This window comes from Cnephaeus nilssonii (genome assembly GCF_951640355.1).
Source record: "Cnephaeus nilssonii genome assembly, chromosome: 23".
Lineage (NCBI taxonomy): Eukaryota > Metazoa > Chordata > Mammalia > Chiroptera > Vespertilionidae > Cnephaeus > Cnephaeus nilssonii.
Window position 1 is genome coordinate 16,250,976 of NC_137094.1, and position 21,051 is coordinate 16,272,026.

The following is a 21,051-nucleotide window of genomic DNA, read 5'->3' on the forward strand; positions in this document are numbered from 1 at the left end:
GAGCTCGCACCTTTAAATCTCTCTCGACAGCGTGTCCCCGACAAAATGCGTGTACACACACACACACACACACACACACACACACACACACACACGGTCACAGCGGCCAGCTCGATTTTGACAATGAAATGTATTTTAATCAACACCGCCTTTAGAATTATTCAAAGTGTGTGTATGCTTTTTTTTTTTTTGGGGGGGGGACACTCTATTTGTTCATTTACAGTGAGATATAACAGAAATAAAGATTTCCATAAGTGGATTGAAAAGCAGAATAGATATATTCAAGATAGAGGAGCGGGTCCGGGAACAGAAGGAAGGCCAATAGAATTGCATCTAGATCATAGCTCAGGGAATCACCAATACACTTAAAACACGGACGAGAGCATGAGAGGGACAGGGGGACCCTGCCTCCCGCCCCCAACGAAGTTGCAATTAGGGGCCCAAAGAGAGAGGGGAGAGAAAGCGGGGCCCAAGCAAAACAGACAAAGACGTGAAGCTGCCGACTCAGAAACTCCTGCAAACCCCAAACAGCATCCATATAAAAAAAAAAAATTAAAATCCAGGCACGTTGTCCACACGCTGCTGGAAACCAGAGGAAAAGAGAAACACCTTCTAGGCAGCAGGAGGAAAAAGCCCAAGTGCCGTCACACGGCAACAATAAGATCAGGTTGATATTTCACCGGAACGGGGGAAGCAGAAGACACCGGCACGGCAGTGAGAAGCGCCACATCACCGTCAGCCCCAGCGCCTCACGCAGGGACAGGACCCTTCAAGAGTGATCGCGAAATAAAGATGTTTTCAGATGGGAAGGAAAAAAAAAGAGCACTGAATTTGCCGCCGGCAAACTGTCACTGAGCAGAAGATGAAGACGTGCTCAGACGGCGAACTGGGAAAGCGATCGCAGGCGGGGCATGGAAACATAAACATGTGGACAGATCTGAAACCTACGGACGACATGAGACCGTGGTCCCGTGGAGTTTACACATCAACCGTGTGACGCACAAGCATCAGGGCAGAGGAGCGTGGGTGGAGGGTGAAGGGTTGGGTCTGCACCCTGTACGGGAAAATAATACGAGTGCTCATTGATATGAGACTCTGATAAGCCAGGAATGCAATGAGCCGATAAAGGGGCAATACTTAATCCAGAAGAGGCACGAAAGGACAGGAAGAGGAACACCAAACAGCAACATGCTGGTGTTTAACCCAAAGACACCACCCGTACCTGCAGGGCACAGAGGCCTGGCATTCACCTGCTTACGCACCACTGAGTGGCCAACGCACAGGGGAGGCGGGCTGAGCACGTGTAGAAGACACGGCTTTCCTTAGCAAAACAAGAAGTGAGAACAAGGCCCTGGGCCTCCCGAAATGAGACCCCTCGCAGCGCCCACTAACGCAGAGCAGAAACCCCCTCCCAAGCCAGCTGAGTTTCTTTACGTTTGTCTGTTAATCCTCACCCGAGGATATTTTTCCGTGGATTATTTTAGAGAGTGTGGAAAGGAGGGGGGGAGAGAGAGAGAGAGAAACATTGATGTGAGAGAGACTCATCGACCGGCTGCCTCCTGCACAAGCCCTGACCAGGGCTGGGGGTCGAGCCTGCAACAGAGGTACGTGCCCTTGACCAGCATCGAACCCGGGACCCTTCAGTGTGTGGGCCGACACTCTATCCACTGAGCCACCCTGGCCAGGGCCTGAGTCTGCCGTTTTCCCCTGATTCCGCTCCCCTAAAAATAAGACTCCGAGTCCCATAATCACTGCCTTCACCCAGGCGTCCCTCTGCGGGGCTGCGTTTATGCTAACTTTTTCTTGGCCTCAGCAATGTTTATTCTTCCTCGGTCCCGAGGCGAAGCTGGCTGTGTCTCCCACCACAGCCCTTAATCCTGCTTAGCCCCTCTTTTCAAACAGCTGACGTCAACCCTGCCACTCTGGCCAGGCTCCTCAGCGCAGCCCAGGACTGAAATGCCGGCCCTCAAGTTGGAATTTTGTAAAAAAACAAAACAAAACAAAAAACAACAGAGAGGCCCTAGCCGGTTTGGCTCAGTGGATAGAGCGTCGGCCTGCGGACTGAAGGGTGGTGGGTTCGATTCTGGTCAAGGGCACATGCCCGGGTTGTGGGCTCGATCCCCAGTGTGGGGCGTGTGGGCGGTAGCTGATCTGTGATTGTCTCTCATCATTGATGTTTCTCTCTCTCTCCCTCTCCCTTCCTGTCTGAGATCAATTAAAAAAAATTTTTTTAAAAACTAGATTTATCTATAGTTTTAAAAAAGAATGGTGTTCTAGGGCTTACACTCTGAGGACAGGACACCCTGGCATCCAACCGACTAGTGGGGTGACTTTAATTTAGCCCGAACCCAACACACGTGGCAGGCAGCCCAGCTGCGCCTTCATTCACACATGCAAATGCACCCGACAGTAGCTGACACTAAAATTAAACCCACCTAAAACGCACCCCACCAGGGGATGAACAGTCAAACATCTGCTCGGATCAACTCCCTATTTCAGACACTGAAAAAAAATTATACATATAGAGTTTTGGGGACGTTTAAGGGACTCACGAGAGAGCGAGTGTGACGGCCGTAAGACAGCCCACCGCTGGCTCTCAGCTCCAGCAGGACAAGCCACAGCAGGGACACCAGCCCTTAAACCCAACGGAGAAACGCGACTCACATGCCCTGGGGGGGAGGGTGGTGGGGGATGCACGCACCTGGGACCCGCTCCCCAGGTGTGCAGGCACGTGCGGACCCGCGGCGACTGAAACCCCGGGACCCACGCACGGCACCTGAGCCTCAGCAGACGTCCCCCTCGCTCCCCTCTGAGCACGACCGGCCGGCTAAGGGTCCAGGGACCCGCCTCCCAGGCAGAGATCCGAACCAGCGAGACTCAGAGGCAGAGAGAGGACATCACTGTCCCGCGGTGACTCAGCTCGGGACAGATGCCTGGAGACCTCCTGAGCCGAGTCTGCGAAACCCGGGTGTGCCCTCCACCCGCAGGTCCCCGGTCCCCAGCGAGGGACGCGGACAAGAGCTGTTCCTGTCAGCACACCGGCTGGCGAGAGAGAGAATTGTCCCAATACACAAGGATTTACGATTTTTTCCTTCCCACGGGGCTGGGAAGAATGGATAATTATGGCCCCGGCTGGTGTGGCTCAGTGGATAGAGCGTCAGGCTAAAGGAATGAAGGGTCCCAGGTTCGATTCACATGCCTGGGTTGGGGGCTCCGTCCCCAGTAGGGGGCGTGCAGGAGGCAGCCGATCCATGATTCTCTCTCTTCATTGATGTCTCTCTCTCCCTCTCCCTTCCTCTCTGAAATCAATAAAGTATATATGAAAAAAAAAAGAAAAGAATGGAAAACGATGCTTTTTGTGTGAGTGTCTTTTAACACAACTTTCTCCTGCCGGTTCCCACGTTCCCGCCAGCAACCCAGCCTCCAGGTCCGGCCACGGGCACCTGGACTAGAACCCGGCCCCGCCCGGTTCCTCGCTCCTGCGGGGGCAGGTCCTCGGCCACACGCCTCGGAGTCGGTCCACCCTGACCGCCCGCGGTCAGCATCGCGTACTCACTGGTCGTGCCTGGTGTCGGGGATGGCTCTGTCCATCCTCAGCTTGTCGCTCTCCACCTGGTTGAACTTGTTGCGGGCGTAGGGGTCCTGCCCGGAGCGGACCATGGTCCCCTCGACGTACGCTTCCTGGTTGAAGTCTCGCCACCGCACTTTGCCTGTGAAGGAGCGGAGCAGAGGGCGTGGGACGGGGCACGGAGACCAGCGTGAGGGCGCACCCCGGGGACAGTGCCACATCCAGAACCAGCGCCCCAGCCCAGCCGGCCGGCGTGGCTCCGTGGTTGAGCGTCGGGCCTAGGAACCAGGAGGTCAGGGTTCGATTCCTGGTCAGGGCACAGGTCCGGGTTGCAGGCTCCATCCCCATGTGGGGCGTGCAGGAGGCAGCCGATCAGTGATTCTCTCTCATCACGGGTGTTTCTCTCTCTCTCTCCCTCTCCCTTCCTCTCTGGAATCAATACAATTACATTTTAAAAACAAATAAAGGAACAATGATGCAAATCTATGGAAATGAACCTTCCAAGGATGAACACCACAGAACACATGCACACCCAAGTGCTCAGAGACACACGTGGTTCTCAGGTTAGAGACCTCGCGGGTGCTGACAGACGCCCCTCAGCAGACCTCTGGTCATACACCGGCCACCACCGCCGCTGGACCAGGGCAGGAAAATGCCTTTGCCGGGGCGGGTCCCACGGGCCGGGGAGGGTCCCACGGGCTGGGGCAGCAGGAGACTCTCGATTCTGCCCTGGCCTCCCCGCTGAGCTACAAGTCTTCACTCCAACCCTCGTGGGAAGACGGGCTTAATGAACGGCAAACCCCGTGTACAAGGAGCAGCCGCTTCTGGGAAGGTGGCCAAGAAGGGAGAGAGAATATATTTTAAATCAAAGGACAAAGCTCTCAGATTTATTTATGGCCTCCTGGTTGGCGTCCAATTGAATGCCATTTCACTATGCTTAAAAGGGGGGGGGGGGGAGCGCCCAATAGTCTCCCTCTAAAAGGTCATTACGCTACAGCATGAAAGAGACGCCAGGATTACAAACAAATACGTCCATTTAAATGACAGAGGCCTGCGCACAGCACTTCATTATGTGTCACGGGGTCTCTGGCGAGATGGGGAACTTTGCTCGCCCGTGAGAAACTGTCTTGTGAAAGAAGGACTCCTGCCCAATTCTTTTCTTTCTTTTTTTCTTTTTTTTTAATTGTCATCTGAGGATATGTTCCCATTGATTTTTAGAGAGAGTGAAAGGGAGGGAGGAGGGGATGAGAGAGAGAGAAACATGGATGCGAGAGAGACACATCGATGGGTTGCCTCTCACACGTACCCTGACCCGGGGCAGGGGATCGAGCCTGCAACCGAGGTACACGCCCTGGACTGGGAATCGAACACTTTGATCTGAGGGCTGACGCTCTAACCACTGAGGCAAACCGGCCAGGGCCACAGTTCACTTTTAAGGATGAAAAAAAAAAAAATTCAAAAGTGGCTAAAAGCTGTTGAAAAGAAAACATAAGACAAAAAATCGGATGTTACGGGTTAAATACTCTCAACGTGTGTAAAATTATTCGTGCCATTAAAATAACTTAAAAAAAAACCACCACGACGTGGTCTGGCTTGAAATCAAGGAATAGCCAGACCTTTCTTCTCTAAAGTTTAAATAGTGTCTAAATGTCGTTGTCAGCCCGGCCAGCGTGGCTCAGTGGTTGAGCATCAACCTATGAACCAGGAGGTCACGGTTCGATTCCCGGTCAAGCGCACGTGCCCGGGTTGCGGGCTCGATCCCCAGCGTGGGGTGTGCAGGAGGCAGCCGATCCACGATTCTCTCTCATCATGGATGTTTCTCTCTCTCCTCCTCCCTTCCTCTCTGACATCAATAAAAATATATTTTAAAAAATTGTGACTTGGTACATACCATCCTATATGTTCTATTTCAGTCTTTTTCTTCCAACAAATTTTGGTGTCACCTCCCCGCGGACGCACGTCACCGCTCACCGCCGGGCCCGAAGGAAGTCGGCAAAACCCTGCTCTCCGCGTCTCCCCCTGCCCCGTGAAACCCAGTCTCCACCCCACAGGCCACGTGCTCCCATGCCACATCCGGCTCATTCCCAGTTGGTGGCAAAAGGACGTCCCAACCCCCGGCCGCGGTGCGGTCGTACCTGGGGGCAGGGTCTCCACACTCTGTGCCTTCTCTTCCACGTTGCTGTGGTGCAGGTCTTTCTTCTTCACCGGGTCAATGTCATTCCAGTCGTCCTGGCGGGACAGAGACACCCAGTGAGGCCTGGGTTCCCCAAGCACACCTCCATTCTCCAGGCCCACACGCACCGAGTCTAAAAGGTTTCCGTCTATAACCCAAGTCAGAACTGCCCCACGGCTGGTCACTGGCCCACACAGACCTGGGAGCCCAGTGCAGGCGACCGGCCGTCTCCCCGAGCGGATGCTCACAGGACGGTCTGCAGCACGAAGCGCTCCGGCAGGGCAGACCCCGCCAGCTGTGCGGGCTGGTCAAGGGCCATTCCCGCCGCCGGCCGACAGGGGCCGTGTGCTGTGATGTGCACAAGCTGACCACTGGCGGCTTTGGGGCTCTTTAAAATGGAAAGGGAAGCCCGGCGGCCTGGCTCAGGGGCTGGGCGTCGACCTAGGAACCAGGAGGTCACGGTTCGATTCCCGGTCAGGGCACAGGCCCGGGTTGCGGACTCGATCCCCAGTGTGGGGCGTGCAGGAGGCAGCCGATGGATGATTCTCGCTCATCACTGATGCTTCTCTCTCTCCCCCTCTCCCTTCCTCTCTAAAATCAATTTAAAAATCTATAATAAAAGCGTAATATGCTAATTAGAGCGGATAGCTGAACGACCTTCCAGAGGAAGCCGGGGCTGCGAGGACCAAGCCCCTTGCATGAATTTCGTGCATCGGGCCTCTAATATATATATATATATATATATATATATATATATATATATACACACACACACACACACACACACACATATATATACACACACACACACACATATATATACACATACACACACACACACATATATATATACATACACACACACACACACGCACACATATACACACACACACACACACACACATATATATATATACACACACGTTAAAAAAAGAACGTGAGCAAGCCTCAGCATAGCGGCCACCACGGACCCCCTCACCAAGCACCCCGAGTTCACGTGGGACGGGATCTGGGAGGTGTGTGGCTTTGCCCCCTGTGAGCGGTATGCCATGGAGCTGCTCAAGGTCACTAAGGGCAAGAGGGCCCCGCAGTTCACCGAGAACAGGGTGGGGACACACGTCGGTGCCAAGAGGGAGAGAGAGGAGCTGAGCCCCGTCCCTGCAGCCGCGAGGAAGGCAGCAGCCAAGAAGGACGGAGCCCCATTCCCTCTGGGGAATACAACCTGTTCAGAGAGAGAGAGAGAGAAATAAAACAAGAGCCCAGGGCCACTGGCCCAGATCCATGCTCTGCCCACCTGCCAGGCCAGTGCTGGGCTGGACGGACTGCCCCAGGGCCCAGCGGGGAGTGAGAGGAACTAAATCACGGGCATGTACTGGGAGCCGCCAGCTACAATGTCTCCTCCCTCTTCTCTCTCTTCTTCCGCTTCAGAAAACTGTACGCTTACGCTAATATTTGCTTCCAAAGGTTGCTCCTGCCGCCCACACACTGTACCTCGGCGGGTCAAACTTTCCCTTTCATGGGAAAGGTTGGGGGGAAGGTGACTGGCTGCAATGAACTCGGGCTCCGCAGGCAAATTCCGATTCCTTCCCTGGCGCTCACAGCCCACAGGAACCAGGCCGCCCGCCCGCGGTGCTATGGCCAGGACTACAGGAGCTAGCAGGCTACGAGGACGGGGCGAGGCGGGTCTGGCGCGCAGTAGGTTCTCAATAAAACGTGAGCCCCTGTCCCACACCATCAACAGCCTTGGTGGTTCCGAGGCATCCAATGGACCGCAGAGGAAACGAAGGCCCACGAAATCGCCTGAAACAGCGTGGGGAATCTTGCGGGGGGAAGGTGGGGGGAGCATGGGGGGGAGGTAATTAACCAAGGACCCTGTATGCACATACACTGAGTGGCCAGATGATGATGACCTCTGAACGCATAATCACCTGGCCACTCAGTGTACATCCTATATAATAAAAGGCTAAATATGCAAATTGTCCCCTCGACCAGGAGTTCGACCAGCAGGCAGGCTGGCCAACCACCTATGTCCCCTCCCCCAGGCCAGGCTGGCCGGACCCCACCCATGCACGAATTCATGCACCGGGCCTCTAATACACACACACACACACACACACACACACACACACACACACACTGAGTGGCCAGATTATTATGAGTTCAGAGATCATCATAATCTGACCACTCATAATCTGACCACTCAGTGTATGTATAACCCATGGACACAGACAATGGGGCCTGAGCAGGCTGGAAGGGGTCCGAGAGGGGGAAAAAGGGGACATATGTAATACTTTCAAAAATAAAGAATAAAAATAAAAGAAATGAAGCAAGGGAAAGAAATCGCCTGAGTTTCCCAGGATCCCATAGTTCCTGGTGACCGGTCCCGGGTCCTCTTCCTCCCACAGACCCCGAGTCTGGACCGCGGGGATCACGCCGAGACGCGCAGGCTCCACGGGTTCGGCCCACCTGCTGCCCGTCTCACCTCCACTGGACGCTAAGCTGAGATTTTAACGCTGAGTTCCAAAGAGCCTGCGTCCTGTTCATCTCTCTCGGTGGGTCAAAGACTCATGCACCCACTGGCTTTGAAACTAGAAAGGACTAGCCCTGGCCGGTTTGGGCTCTTGGCTCAGTGGATAGAGCGTCGGCCTGCGGACCGGAAGGTCCCCGGCTCGATTGCATGCAGTTCAAGGGCACACGCCTGGGTTGCAGGCTCGATCCCAGTGGGGGGCATGCAGGAGGCAGCCCATCCGTGATTCTCATCATTGAGGTTTCTAGCTCTCTCTCCCTCTCCCTTCCTCTCTGAAATCAATCAATAAAAAATGTGAGCCCTGGCCGGTTTGGCTCAGTGGATAGAGCATCAGCCTGCGGACCGAAAGGTCCCAGGTTCGATGCCGGTCAAGGGCACATGCCTGGGTTGGGTGCTCGATCCCCAGTGGGGGCCGTGCGGGAGGCAGCCGATCAATGATTCTCTCTCATCATTGATGTTTCGATCTCTCTCTCCCTTCCTCTCTAAAATCAATAAAAATATATTTTAAAAAAATTTGAACAGGGCTCGGAGAGGCTATGAAACTTGTGTTGTTTCCCTTGCGTGAAAAAGAAAAAAAAAACTAGAGAGGACTAGACTCAAACCCAGCTTCTAAACCTTTATAAATGGTCCATCTAACTCTCAGTGGCATCATCCAGAACGCTAAGCCGAGGGGATTAGAGAAAGGGTGTGAGACGCCTGGAACATTGCACCTGTCCGCTACGGGAGCCTCATCGCAAGGCCCGGAGGCCGCCTTAAACCGGATTAGGCGCCGGAAGGAGCTCCCTGGGAAGCTGGGTTTGCACGGTCGTGAGTGGACACGGTTGTGACACAGCCAAGTTCACTGGAGTCGAATCAAGCGGAACGCACACCCGCCCTTTCATTCCCGTCCCCACAAGCTGATTGTCCGCCCCCCCCCCCCCCCCCCCGCAAAGTCAATGACCCGGGAGGGAGTGGCAGGATTTTCACTTAAAATGATAAAAATAAAAACAATCCCGATGCCGAGTGTTACCAAAGCTTTAAAGCCCACATTCTTCCTAAGGGGATCAGGGAGCGGCAGCAAACAGACCAGAAATACCAAAGAAATGGGACGTCAAGACGAGGAAACGGGGAAGCAAAAACGCCGCGGGCCACGTGCGCTCTGACGCTGAGCTTCCCGGAGACAGAAGGAAAAGGAGCAACAGGAACGAGAATTAAGATGCACCGAGACTCGGTCGGTCGGGCCAGGAACTCGGTCGGGGCGAGTAACCATAGGTACCTGAAGAGCGGGAGGATTTCCGGCGGAAAACCCTACACGTCCCATAGCATCAGCAGTGTTATCGCCACGAAAACCCCGATACCGAGCGCAGTGCCGTTTCGCCAGGACAGGGAGCAGCAGTGAGGAGGGACTGTTAGAAGACGGTGGTCCCCAGAAGACACGAGGTCTGACGAGTGAGCAGAGACACTTGGGGCCCTGGCCCGGGTGGTGGTGGTGGTGGCGGGGGGGGGGGGGGGGGGGGGCGAAGCACGGGATGGCTCCTGGACTGTGCACATCCCCCACAGAGCTGTGTGACTTCACCCCTCTCTCCCCCCGCAAACTCTCGACAGTCATTTGGGTCAAAAGGCAGGAATGAGCGGCACGTCGGCCAAGACCTTCTGAGCCCAGAGCAATCTGGCCAAGCAGGCTGGGCCCAGGGCCTGGGAAAGCGCATCTCCCAGGATTCCGTTCCCGGAGGCACGTGGTCCCACGGATCCCTGGAGGAACCGGGACCGGAGGAGGAGGGAGCCCTGGCTGGTTTGGCTCAGTGGATAGAGCGTCAGTCTGCGGATTAAAGGGTCCTGGGTTCGATTCCGGTCAAGGGCACTTGCCCGGGTTGTGGGCTCGATCCCCAGTGTGGGGCGTGCAGGAGGCAGCCGATCCGTGACTCTCGCTCATCATGGATGTTTCTATCTCTCTCTCCTCCTCTCCCTTCCTCTCTGAAATCAATAAAAATATATTTTGAAAAAAGGAGGAGGGACACTGGGGCTGGAGCCAGGCAGCCTGCAGGTGATGGGCAGGCGCCAGGGTCCCTTCCGGAGCCGAGCAGCGTGCGCCTGGCCCCGCGCCCTGGGATGCGTCCAGCTCACACCTTCGCCGCGCTCCGGGGGCAGCCGCCGTGAGAGCCAAGGTGGCCCCGAGCCATGCGGCTCCCGGAGGCCACGGCCACCCCAGGGCTCCCGCGGACTCCGTGTGTGGTCTTCCCGCGGCCCGGCAGCTGGAGCCCGGAGCCCAGCACAGAGCCAGTGACCCCCCCTCCTCCTCGCCGGGAAAAGCCCGGCCCCCTGGCCCCGAGGGCGGCTCCAGGTTTCAGTGTTTCCCTCAGGACCGGCCCAGATGCAAACAAAGCAGGGGTCCAGGTAAAGGAAGGAAACGGTGGGGTGAAACTCCCCTGCTGACCCCGTCTCACACGGAGCATCGCCCTCCTTTCTTGTTCTTTTTTTAAAATGTATTTTTATTGATTTCTAGACAGAGAGGAAGAGGGAGAGAGAGAGAGAAACATCACTGATGAGAGAGAATCATGGATCGGCCGCCTCCTGCACGCCCCCACTCTGGGGATGGAGCCCGCAACCCGGGCGTGTGCCCTGACCGGGAATCGAACCGGTGACCTCTCGGTGCACAGGGTGACACGCTACCCACTGAGCCACGCCGGCCAGGGCTGAACGTCACCTTCCGTGAGACCCTTCTCACACACGCAACGGGGCCCTAGACACGTTGGGAGGGACGCACCGGCAGGATTTGGCGTTGCGTGCAAACACGGGAAGTCCTGTGCGTTGCACGCTGAGTGGAGGGAGGAGAGTGGGAGAGAGAAGACAGTCCCCTCGGTCGATAAAATACCACGTGGACGGCGGCTATGGTGCAGTGGGCAGTGCGCCCCCCGGCCCAGCATCGGAGCCGCGCGTGCAGACCCAGGTTAAAGGGTGCCTTCTGCAGAGCTCCGTTTCGGCCCACTGGCGGGGCTCAGTGCATGAGTGCTGACCTAGGGACCAGGAGGTCACGGTTCGATTCCTGGTCAGGGCACATGCCCGGGTTGCGGGCTCCATCCCCAGTGTGGGGCGTGCAGGAGGCAGCCGATCCATGGTTCTCTCTCATCATTGACATTTCTCTCTCCCTCTCGCTTCCTCTCTGAAATCAATACAAATAGATTTTTTTTTTAAAAGCTCTTTTGCAACCGCTACCGTCTCGTCTAAAAGCCGTGTCGCAACCACGCCAGACACATGGAATCTGCCCCGTCCCCCCCCCCCCCACTTCACACAGCGGGTAGGAGAATCAACCATCACCGTGCCGGCCGGGAACCTGGCGTGGGCTGGGCCCGTCCCCTCTGAGGCCACTCGCCGCTCTGTGTACACGAGCAGAGCTTTCGGGGGGCATTCGTCTATCCCCCGAGCTCGGGGCCTGTGGGGACACAGTCTTCATCGGGGACCCCAGGCCGCCTGCAGCGGGGCCCACGGGATGATCTCATTGTCACTGGATACCCCTGCAAAGACCCCCGTCTCCAAACCAGGTCTCCTGCTGAGGTCCCGGGGGTCAGCACTCCACCCTGTCCTTTGGGGAGGGGGCAGGTAGGGGCCCCTGTCACATTTCCTCTCTCCCGGGGGGGGGGGCAGAGACACGAATCGAAGCCGGTCACCTCTCCCTCGGCCTCTGCTTTTCCCTCGCATCTGGGACATTCCTTCTGTCCCATCTGCTCCGAGGCTCTTGCCAGAGGCCACGCCCACTGTGGGAAAGCCGCATTGGGGGTCGGAGAGCCCCTAAAGAGGCGTCCCCCCAAGGAAGATCGGCGAGGAAGGTCCCACGGCCGTTACTCCAAGCACCGGCTGGGTTTCTGACAGCCTGAACAGCGACAGATTGGGGAAACACACACACACACACACACACACACACACACACACACACACACGCTGCCCATCGGGGGCCGGTTCCCGGCGTCACACCCGACAGACACTCCGATTAGGCAGCCCTTTTCAAAGCGCTCCGGCCTCCACGAGGCTAGGCAGACAGAGACGTATTCTTCTCTCCGAAGAACGGGGGGAGAGCCGCCCTTTGGGTCTGTGTCAGACAGACGGCCCGGCAGACAGGCCGCCACAATGCGTCTGCGTGAGCGCTGGGCAGGGGCCGGGCACCGCAGCCTTTGTCCGCCTATCGGTCCCCGCAGACGGGGATGCAGGAAAGAGCGTGGGTGATAAGGGCCCGGCGGGCGGGAGGTCCCAGGGGCCGTGGCCTCCTGCCGGCGGTGGGGGGGCTGTGGGGAGGTGGGGGACCGGGCGAGAACAATGGCTGCATGCATCTCACGGGAGAGGGGAGTGGGGAGCGGGCCCGGGGCCAGGAGGCTGAGCTCACTGTCTGACAAAGGAGACCCCGGGGAGGGGCGATGGAGAGGAAGCCGGGTGGGGCCAGAGGGCCCTCGGGAAGACTGGGTGCTGGTGACCTCAGAGCCACACCGGGCGCTCTCTACCCACGGTTTTCCAGGAGGTCTGGGTGCATCAGCACGTGTCTCTAGGCAGAAAGGATTATGGGTATGTTTTCTCTCGGTTTCCCAAACAGTCCTAGTGGTAGTTGTGGTGGTGGTGGTGGTGGTGGTGGTGGTGGAGGAGGAGGAGGAGGAGGAGGAGGAGGAGGAGGAGGAGGAGGAAGGAGAAGAAGAAGAATCCTTAAAGTGCTAAAGAATGATGAAGTGCTAAAGAATGAGCCTTCAAAACTTACTGTTTCAGCCCACTCAGCATGGCTCAGTGGTTGAGCGCTGACCTATGAACCAGGAAGTTACGGTTTGATTCCCGCTCAGGGCACATGCCCGGGTTGTGGGCTCCATCCCTAGTAGGGGCCGTGCAGGAGGCAGCCGATCCAGGATTCTCTCTCATCACTGATGTTTCTCTCTCTCTCCCTCTCCCTTCCTCTCTGAATCAATAAAAAATATATATTGGAAAAAGAAAAGCGATTTGGTTCATGTCAAATGTCAGCTGACTGTCTGAAAGGCCGAAGAGGAAATGTGCACGGACGGAAGGGAGGGAGGAAGGAGAAGCGAGGTCGCCTCAGGATGAGACAGGACGCACCTGCCTCCGATCCCGCTCGGCCACCAGCAGGGACCCGGGAAAGAGCTGGCGGCTCTGGTGCCCTTCTGCACGCTGCTCTCGGCAACAGGCTCAACGTGAACACGAGGACTTTTGTGTGTTTCACCCAAACTCTGCTCCCGGGAGCCGTGGGGGCGCAGTCTGGACCTGCGGCCCGCGAAGCCGCTCTGGGTGCTCGGCTCGGGCTTCCCGGGGGAGGGGGAGGGGCAGGGGTGCGTGTTCCGTGCGGAGAAACGGAAGCACCGAGTGGGCTCCCCGCCCGCCGGCTCAGGGCCCAGAGGGAGAGCCGCCCTGCAGGGGGTCCCTGGCTCGGTGGCTCCCAGTGCCGGAGCCGCCGCCTCCTCCGGGGCTGTCACACCCAGTGGCTGCGCGCTGCAGGACGGCGTCGCCAGGTAAGACGCCAGCGGGTGCACCGTGCTCCCGAGGACTGAACCCCGGGGGGGAAGCCGCTAATTCCACCACCTGCCCGGGGCGGCCCTGCCCGTCTCCAGGGACAAACCCCGACGAGTGGGAGACGGGCAGGCGTGTCGTGGGCGGTCCGGCCCCCACGCTGTTCTAAAAGCGAAGCCGGCCGGCGGCCCCGTGCCACTCCGGACGTGACGCTGTGCCATGTGTCTGTTTCCATGCGCACGGCGGAGGTGCAAACCGACAAAACCAAGACAGGCCTCCTCGGATCCCATGAAGCCGACCGGGGCGGCACGTCGGAGCAGGACGCACACATGCACGTGCATACATACCTGTGTGCAAGCGCACACGCATAATGGGCACACACGTGCACATGGACACACACATGGATATGCACAGAGAGACAGATACGTGTGCACTCACATGCACCCATACATCAACCCTCTAGGTTAAGGGTGGGGCGCGTCTGCCGTGCGCCAATTTCTCACGTTCGGCTGCAGACAGGCAGGCATGACTGTCTAACTCCCACCCGGGAGGAGGAGGTGAGAAAGTGCTTGCGTTCAGCCTGGCCAAGGAGACACGCCCGTACAGGTCAGCGGGCAGCCACGGCGAGCAAGGTGGGAGGGACGGGGCCGCAGGAGCACCCCGCAAGTAGCACCAGAGGCGCGTCTCAGAGGACGGCCGTGCCCTCTCTCCTCGGTTAATCTCAGGAGAATGGAAGCGCAGGCCATGAGCTTCCGGAAGATGGGGGGGGGGGGGGGGGGCGGGCGGCTGACTCCTGGCTGCCCTGTGATGAAGGTCTCCGCAGAGACCCGCCTTCAAGCGCTCTCTCCCAGTCCAGACGGAGCCGCCACCGCCGCCAGGAAGGCGGCTGGCTGGGGGGCTCCCCCGAGGCCGGAAACACCAGCCCACTTCCTCCTGTCCTTGCTGCGGGGAAGCAGTGCCCGGCGGCAAACCCCACACAGCACCGTGCTGCAGGGGGGGGGGGGGGGGGGAGGCCTTTACCACCCGCTGGGAGTCAGGCACCTTTTTTAAAACATGGAGGAGCCTAGGCCGGCCTCGGCGATGGGAGGACAGCTGGTTCCCCGGTGCCTGATGAGCTCAGAACTCCTGATGGGGCTACGATTTCTCACGGTGTTTTATTTTATTTTTTTAAATTGATTTCAGAGAGGAAGGGAGAGGAAGAGGAAGAGAGAGAGAGAGAGAGAAATATCAATGATGAGAATCATGGATCGGCTGCCCCCTGCACGCCCCACCCTGGGGATTGATCCTGCAACCCCGGCATGTGCCCTGACCGGGGAATCGAACCCTGACCTCCTCGTTCATAGGTCGACGCTCAACCGCTGAGCCACGCCGGCCGGGCCTAATTCTGCATTTTACAAAGGAGAACAGTGAAGCCGCACAGACCTTCTGGGTGGCCCAGTGACCCCCCCCCCCCCCCCCCCACCGTGGGCCGCGCGCGGGGCTGCCGGCTGGGGAGACACCTGCCTGGGGCTGCCTGGTCCCTCAGCTCCGACACGCTGATGCTGAGTGACAGGAGGACGGCACCTCCCCGGCCGCGCCTGAAGGACACGCTGTCTCCTCCGGCAAGAAACAGATGGGCGGGGGTTTTCTCCCCAAATAGCACCCGGGCTACAGGGGAGGAAGGAGGAAAAGCATCCACTTAGGAAAAACGCGCAGCATGCCTGCAGTCAGAGCGTGGCTCCGCGCCGTGACAACATCATCTATTCTGAGCACGAGACGCGTTTGCCAATTCCTAATGAGCCAATTAGAAGCAGACTGCAGACCGACAGCAAGCCCATCACAGAATTATGAGTGCGCCCAAAATACTCTGCGTTCCTTATGCACGGCTGGCAGCGGCGTGTGGCCACGGAGTGCGGGCCGTGGCGTGTGGCCACGGAGTGCGGTCAGTGGCGTGTGGCCGTGGCACAGGAACCTCGGGGCGTCCTGCTGACCTTCTTGACACCCTCCATGACTCTGGTACCCAGAACAGGCCCAGCTGAGCTGCTCTGGAAGGTGCTGAGGCCCGAGGAGGCCCGACGGGGAGGCGCACGCGCTCGGGGACGGAGCATGGGGGTGCAGGCCCAGATGTGGGAAGACGCAGGCTGGAGTCGCCGTCCTGAGCGGGGCCCTTCGGGGTACAGGGAGGAGTGCTCCGGCAGAGGGAAGAGGGGATTCCGAGAGGAGGGAGACTGGAGCATGAAGAATCTAGATAAGACGCCGCCCGGCCACAGCTCAGCTACTCCAACCGTTCAGGTCAGACACCCCCAGGAAAGAGCAAAGTCCCACAGAGTCCTGATCACATCCCCATCTCTCATCTAGGACAGTTTCTGCTCTCTCTCCCCCTCGCCTCCCCACACCGCCCCCCAAGAAGGGCCCGCTCTCTAGACACGAGCCGAGGACACGAGAGCCACCTGGGACCTTGATTCCACAGAGGGAGACGCAGCCGCTGGGCTCCCGCCACAACCGAGGGGGCACCCTGGGGCGCAGGCAGAGCCGTCCAAGTCCCAGCGACGGAGGGGCGGGCGCTGACGGCCCCCGTGACGTACATGGAGCCCCAACAATAACTCCTGATCGGTGACACCCCGGCTACTTCCAGACACAGCTCAACCCGAGAGTCTTTCACTCCATGGGCAGCTCTGTTTTGTTTTTCTTTTTTCTTTTTTAAAAGAACACTCAGTAACTCTGGTGACACGCGTACATTTCAGCTGGCACAAGCCCACGTCAGCCACAGCCTGGCTCCGAGGCCCTTGGTTGAGGGACAGTGTTTCACTGAGTTGACCAACAACTTTCTAAAGAGCTGGTGTCTGCCCCGCTCCCAGGCTCCACCTCTGCGGCACAATGAGAGAGAAGGAAATAGGAAAATTAACTCCAAGGACGTCCCTCTCGGTAACGTCACGGCACCAAGCCCGGCCAGCATGGCTGTGGTTGAATATCGACCTATGAACCACGAGGTCATGGTTTGATTCCCGGTCAGGGCACATGCTCGGGTTGGGGACTCCATCCCCAGTGGGGACCTCTTGCACGCCCCACACTGGGGATTGAGCCCACAACCCGGGCATGTGCCCTTGACTGGAACTGAAACCGGGACCCTTCAGTCCGCAGGCCGATGCTCTATCCACTGAGCCACACCGGCTAGGGTGCAACACTGTCCTTCTTTAAGACACGTGTGTGTTTTGGAAACGGGCAACGATCCCCGAGAGCCGAGAGTTACGGAAAGGGCGCGTGATGAAGCTCGGTCGTTTCACGCCTCGTCGGGAACTCACGGCGGGTCCCAGGCAGCAAGCGCGGCTTTGCGTCTTCTCATGAACAGGCCCGGTCGGCCCTGCCCCGCAGAGTGCCAGCCATGCCCCCAGCAGAGGCCGCCTCGGGGAAAACGCAAACATCTCTGCAGATCCCACGCGTCCCGAGGAGCCGATTCGGTCCCGTCCTGTGACTTTATAGCCGTCCGTTGATACCTCACTACTGTGCACCCCCAACTCAACAGGACCCAGAGGAGTCCTTGGTAATGAGGGCCCGGGGCGGTTCAACAGCTGATCAAGCAGCTCATGAGCCCGGCCTGCGTGGCTCAGTGGTTGAGCGTTGACCCAGGAACCAGGAGGTCACGGTTCGATTCCCGGTCAGGGCACATGCCCGGGTTGCGGGCTCGATCCCCAATGTGGGGCATGCAGGAGGCAGCCGATCCATGATTCTCTCATCGTGGATGTTTCTCTCTCTCTCTCTCCCTTCCTCTCTGAAATCAATAAAAATATATTTAAAAAATAAAAGTCAATAAAGGGAAAAAAAAAATTTTTTTTTAAGGTCACGAGCCACAGCCCTGGAGAACAGCTGGCATTCCGTGGTGTGTGCTGGCCCGGAAGTGCCGACGCTAACGTGCACCCCAGATTTACCGCTCACCCCCAATCATCCTTAGTGGTTTTATCCTGCACATCTACAATAATCTATAATAACAAAAGCCTAATATGCTAATTAGACCGGACAGCCAAACGGCCTTCCGGACGACTTTCTGGATGAAGCCGGGGCGGCGAGGGCCGAGCCCCTTGCGTGAATTTCGTGCATCGGGCCTCTAGTAGATAATAAAGTCAATGTCAGCCACAGGCGAGACCTTGAAAGTCCCCTGGGGGAACTTCACACGGCGACGCCTTCCACAGCCCTTGGCACCGAGGCGGGGCGGGGCCCACGTCAGCCACGTAGACCGTGTGTGATGGGCTGGGGCCGTGGCCGCTGGGAAGAAATTTACTGAAGGCTGTGCATGTGTGTGCGTGTGTGTGTGTGCATATGCGCATGCACACACACGTGTATATGTACACATGTGCGCGCTGGTGCATGTGTGCCATGTGCACGCACACGTGAATATGCATGTGAGGGAGGAAGAGAGAAACCGTCTCCCAGGCGGCCTGGGAAAGAGAGGACCGTGAGTCATCGCCGGGAAGGGCAAGTGAGAGGCTGGGACCATTGCCGCGTCTGGCTCTGAGCCAGGCGGCCCCGGACAGCGGTGTCCAGCTGGGCCAGCGGGGAGAGGCGCACGGATCCGTGTACACATGGCACAGACGCGGGACACTCTGGCGGAGCTGAGCTCCAGGGGACACGCCCTTGGCAGGACCCTCCTCCTTCCCAGTTAAAGTCCCGGTCGGGTCGGTCATTGGTCGGGGCTGATCTGGCGCCGGCCACGGCCCCCAGGCAGGCCAAGCCCTAACGCCCCCAGGGCTGTTTCTGAGCGGCAGCCCCAGGACCCCCCACACCCTGGGCCGTGGACCGGCCGCCTCCCGCACGCCCCACACTGGGCCCGAGCCGCAACCCGGGCACGTGCCCTGACTGGGAGTCGAACCCGGGACCCTCCAGTCCGCAGGCCGACGCTCTGTCCACGGAGCCAAACCCTGACCGATCCGTTTTCCGAGCCTGCGGCTGCCAACCCCGTTCAGAAAAGGGGGAGCTGCGGGCGTCCTGTGTGGCATTTCCCAAGCCGGCTGTGACTCAGCCCGGCCGAGCCCGGCGCGGGGCGGCCCTCTGACCCTCATTGGCTCATGAGCGGCGAGGACCGGGCATGCGGGGCGTGCGGCTGCTCGGGGCTCCCTGGCGGCCCCTCCTGGGCCCTTCCTCCCAGCTCTGCCAAGTTCAACCACATTTTGAAGCAACAGGGGGCATGGGTGGAACCCGTGGCCGGTGAATCATGCATTCCGGGGTTTGCCCATGAAGGAAGGAGCCGAGGTGGGCGGGAGCCCGAAACAGCGCCCCCCACTGGCTCCCCACCCCCCCCCCCCACTTCGCATTTATTTCACCACTCAAGGCAGGGGGTGTAAAGCTTCCCGTTTCCGAAGCTACAGAGCCTGGGCCTTCGGCTAAAATGACAGCCTGACAGCCACCGCCCTCTGGGGCCACACAGCCGGTTCTGATAACTATTCCACAGAGGAAGGGGGGAGCGGGGGGGGGGAGCGGGGGGGGCGAGGGAGAAAGAGAGAGAGAGAGAGCAGGAGAAAGAGAAGGATTGCTGGCCATCTAGGCCCAAATCCCCAGACGACAGGATTTCAGCTTTTCAGACAGGGATTCCTGAAGCTCTGGTGAAAGGAGCAAATAGAGGCCCAGCAGCCTCCGCACACCGGCCCGCCGTGCCCCGCCTGTGCAGGCCGCATCCTCGCCCCCGACCTGGAGCACCCGGGACGGAGCCTAAGGGTGCTGGGAGCCGGGGGTACTCACCCAACAGGAGCACAGGCGGGCCCAGCAGGGCACTGGCTGAGCGGGCTCCTTCACTGGACCCCACGCGTGGCCCTGGGGGGTGAGCACCTCGGCCTGAGAAAGGAGGGCGCTGGAGGAGGCCGCTGTCCATCGGGAGACGCTGAGCGGACCGCGAGGGGTCAGGTCGGAGCAAGGCGCTGAGTCAATGACTGCGCGAAGGGAGGAATCCATCGCAAGCCACTGCCTGGGAAGGGGTTGGTCTACACCAGCTCACTTGGTCCAAGATGGAGGCCCAAATCCGGGTAAACTGCAACAGGGCCTCCATGACAATGACGTGGATTCCACGGGGGAGCCCACGCAGGACCGTGGATCCCGTGGGAGTGCAGCACCTCCTGCCGCCCCGGCGCCAGACACGCTGCAAAACACGTAGCCTCGAGCCTCAGAACCCCACCAGACACCCCGCGGGTCACGTGTGTGCGCAAAAGAGTGAGTGTGAAGCGTCTGAAATTTCTGGAAGGACTGTGTTATTCTGGAAGATCTCCACTATCAACAACATGCGCTTCCCCAGAAGGCAGACGAGAAAAGCCAGAATTCATTCTGGTTATTAACGACTAACGTTTATACACACCTTTTTTACAAGGCACACTCACCTATTCTCTCATTTTTAACCCTGGAACCAAAGTAGAATTAGTATTATCCGTTTGACAGAGACCAACCCTAAAGACTCAGAAGTATAGGTTGTGCTACATCGCCAACCGGTGAAGTGTTACTGATACAACGTATAGTTGATACATGACTATATGTTGCCCTAACTGGTTGAGTATTAATGATACAATGTATAATTGATACATGACTACATGTTACCCTAACTGGTTGAGTGTTAATGATACAATGTATAGTTGATACATGACTATATGTTGCCCTAACCGGTGAAGTGTTAATGATACAATGTATAGTTGATAAATGACTATATGTTGCCCTAACTGGTTGAGTGTTAATGATACAATGTACAGTTGATACATGACTATATGTTACCCTAACCGGTGAAGTGTTAATGATACAATGTACAGTTGATACATGACTATATGTTACCCTAACTGGTTGAGTGTTAATGATACAATGTATAGTTGATACATGACTATATGTTGCCCTAACTGGTTGAGTGTTAATGATACAATGTACAGTTGATACATGACTATATGTTACCCTAACCGGTGAAGTGTTAATGATACAATGTATAGTTGATACATGACTATATGTTACCCTAACCGGTGAAGTGTTAATGATACAATGTACAGTTGATACATGACTATATGTTACCCTAACTGGTTGAGTGTTAATGATACAATGTATAGTTGATACATGACTATATGTTGCCCTAACTGGTTGAGTGTTAATGATACAATGTACAGTTGATACATGACTATATGTTACCCTAACCGGTGAAGTGTTAATGATACAATGTATAGTTGATACATGACTACATGTTGCCCTAACTGGTTGAGTGTTAATGATACAATGTACAGTTGATACATGACTACATGTTACCCTAATTCTCTACTAGAAAATTGTTCAAAGTGTCCTGACGTATCCAAGACAGATTAAATTATGTTTCATTTTTTT

At 57.3% G+C, this 21,051-nt stretch overlaps 1 protein-coding gene across 1 annotated transcript in view; it reads right to left on the reverse strand.

Moving 5' to 3' along the window:
* The window catches only part of GALNT2 (polypeptide N-acetylgalactosaminyltransferase 2), a 67,804-nt gene that overhangs the window by 26,177 nt on the left and 20,576 nt on the right, over positions 1–21,051 (reverse strand). The window contains exons 2-3 of the mRNA XM_079763496.1: positions 5,704–5,797; positions 3,557–3,710 (exon numbers count right to left, since the gene is read on the reverse strand). Of these exons, the coding sequence (XP_079619622.1) occupies positions 3,557–3,710; positions 5,704–5,797 (248 nt within the window). The remainder of the gene's footprint in view (positions 1–3,556; positions 3,711–5,703; positions 5,798–21,051) is intronic.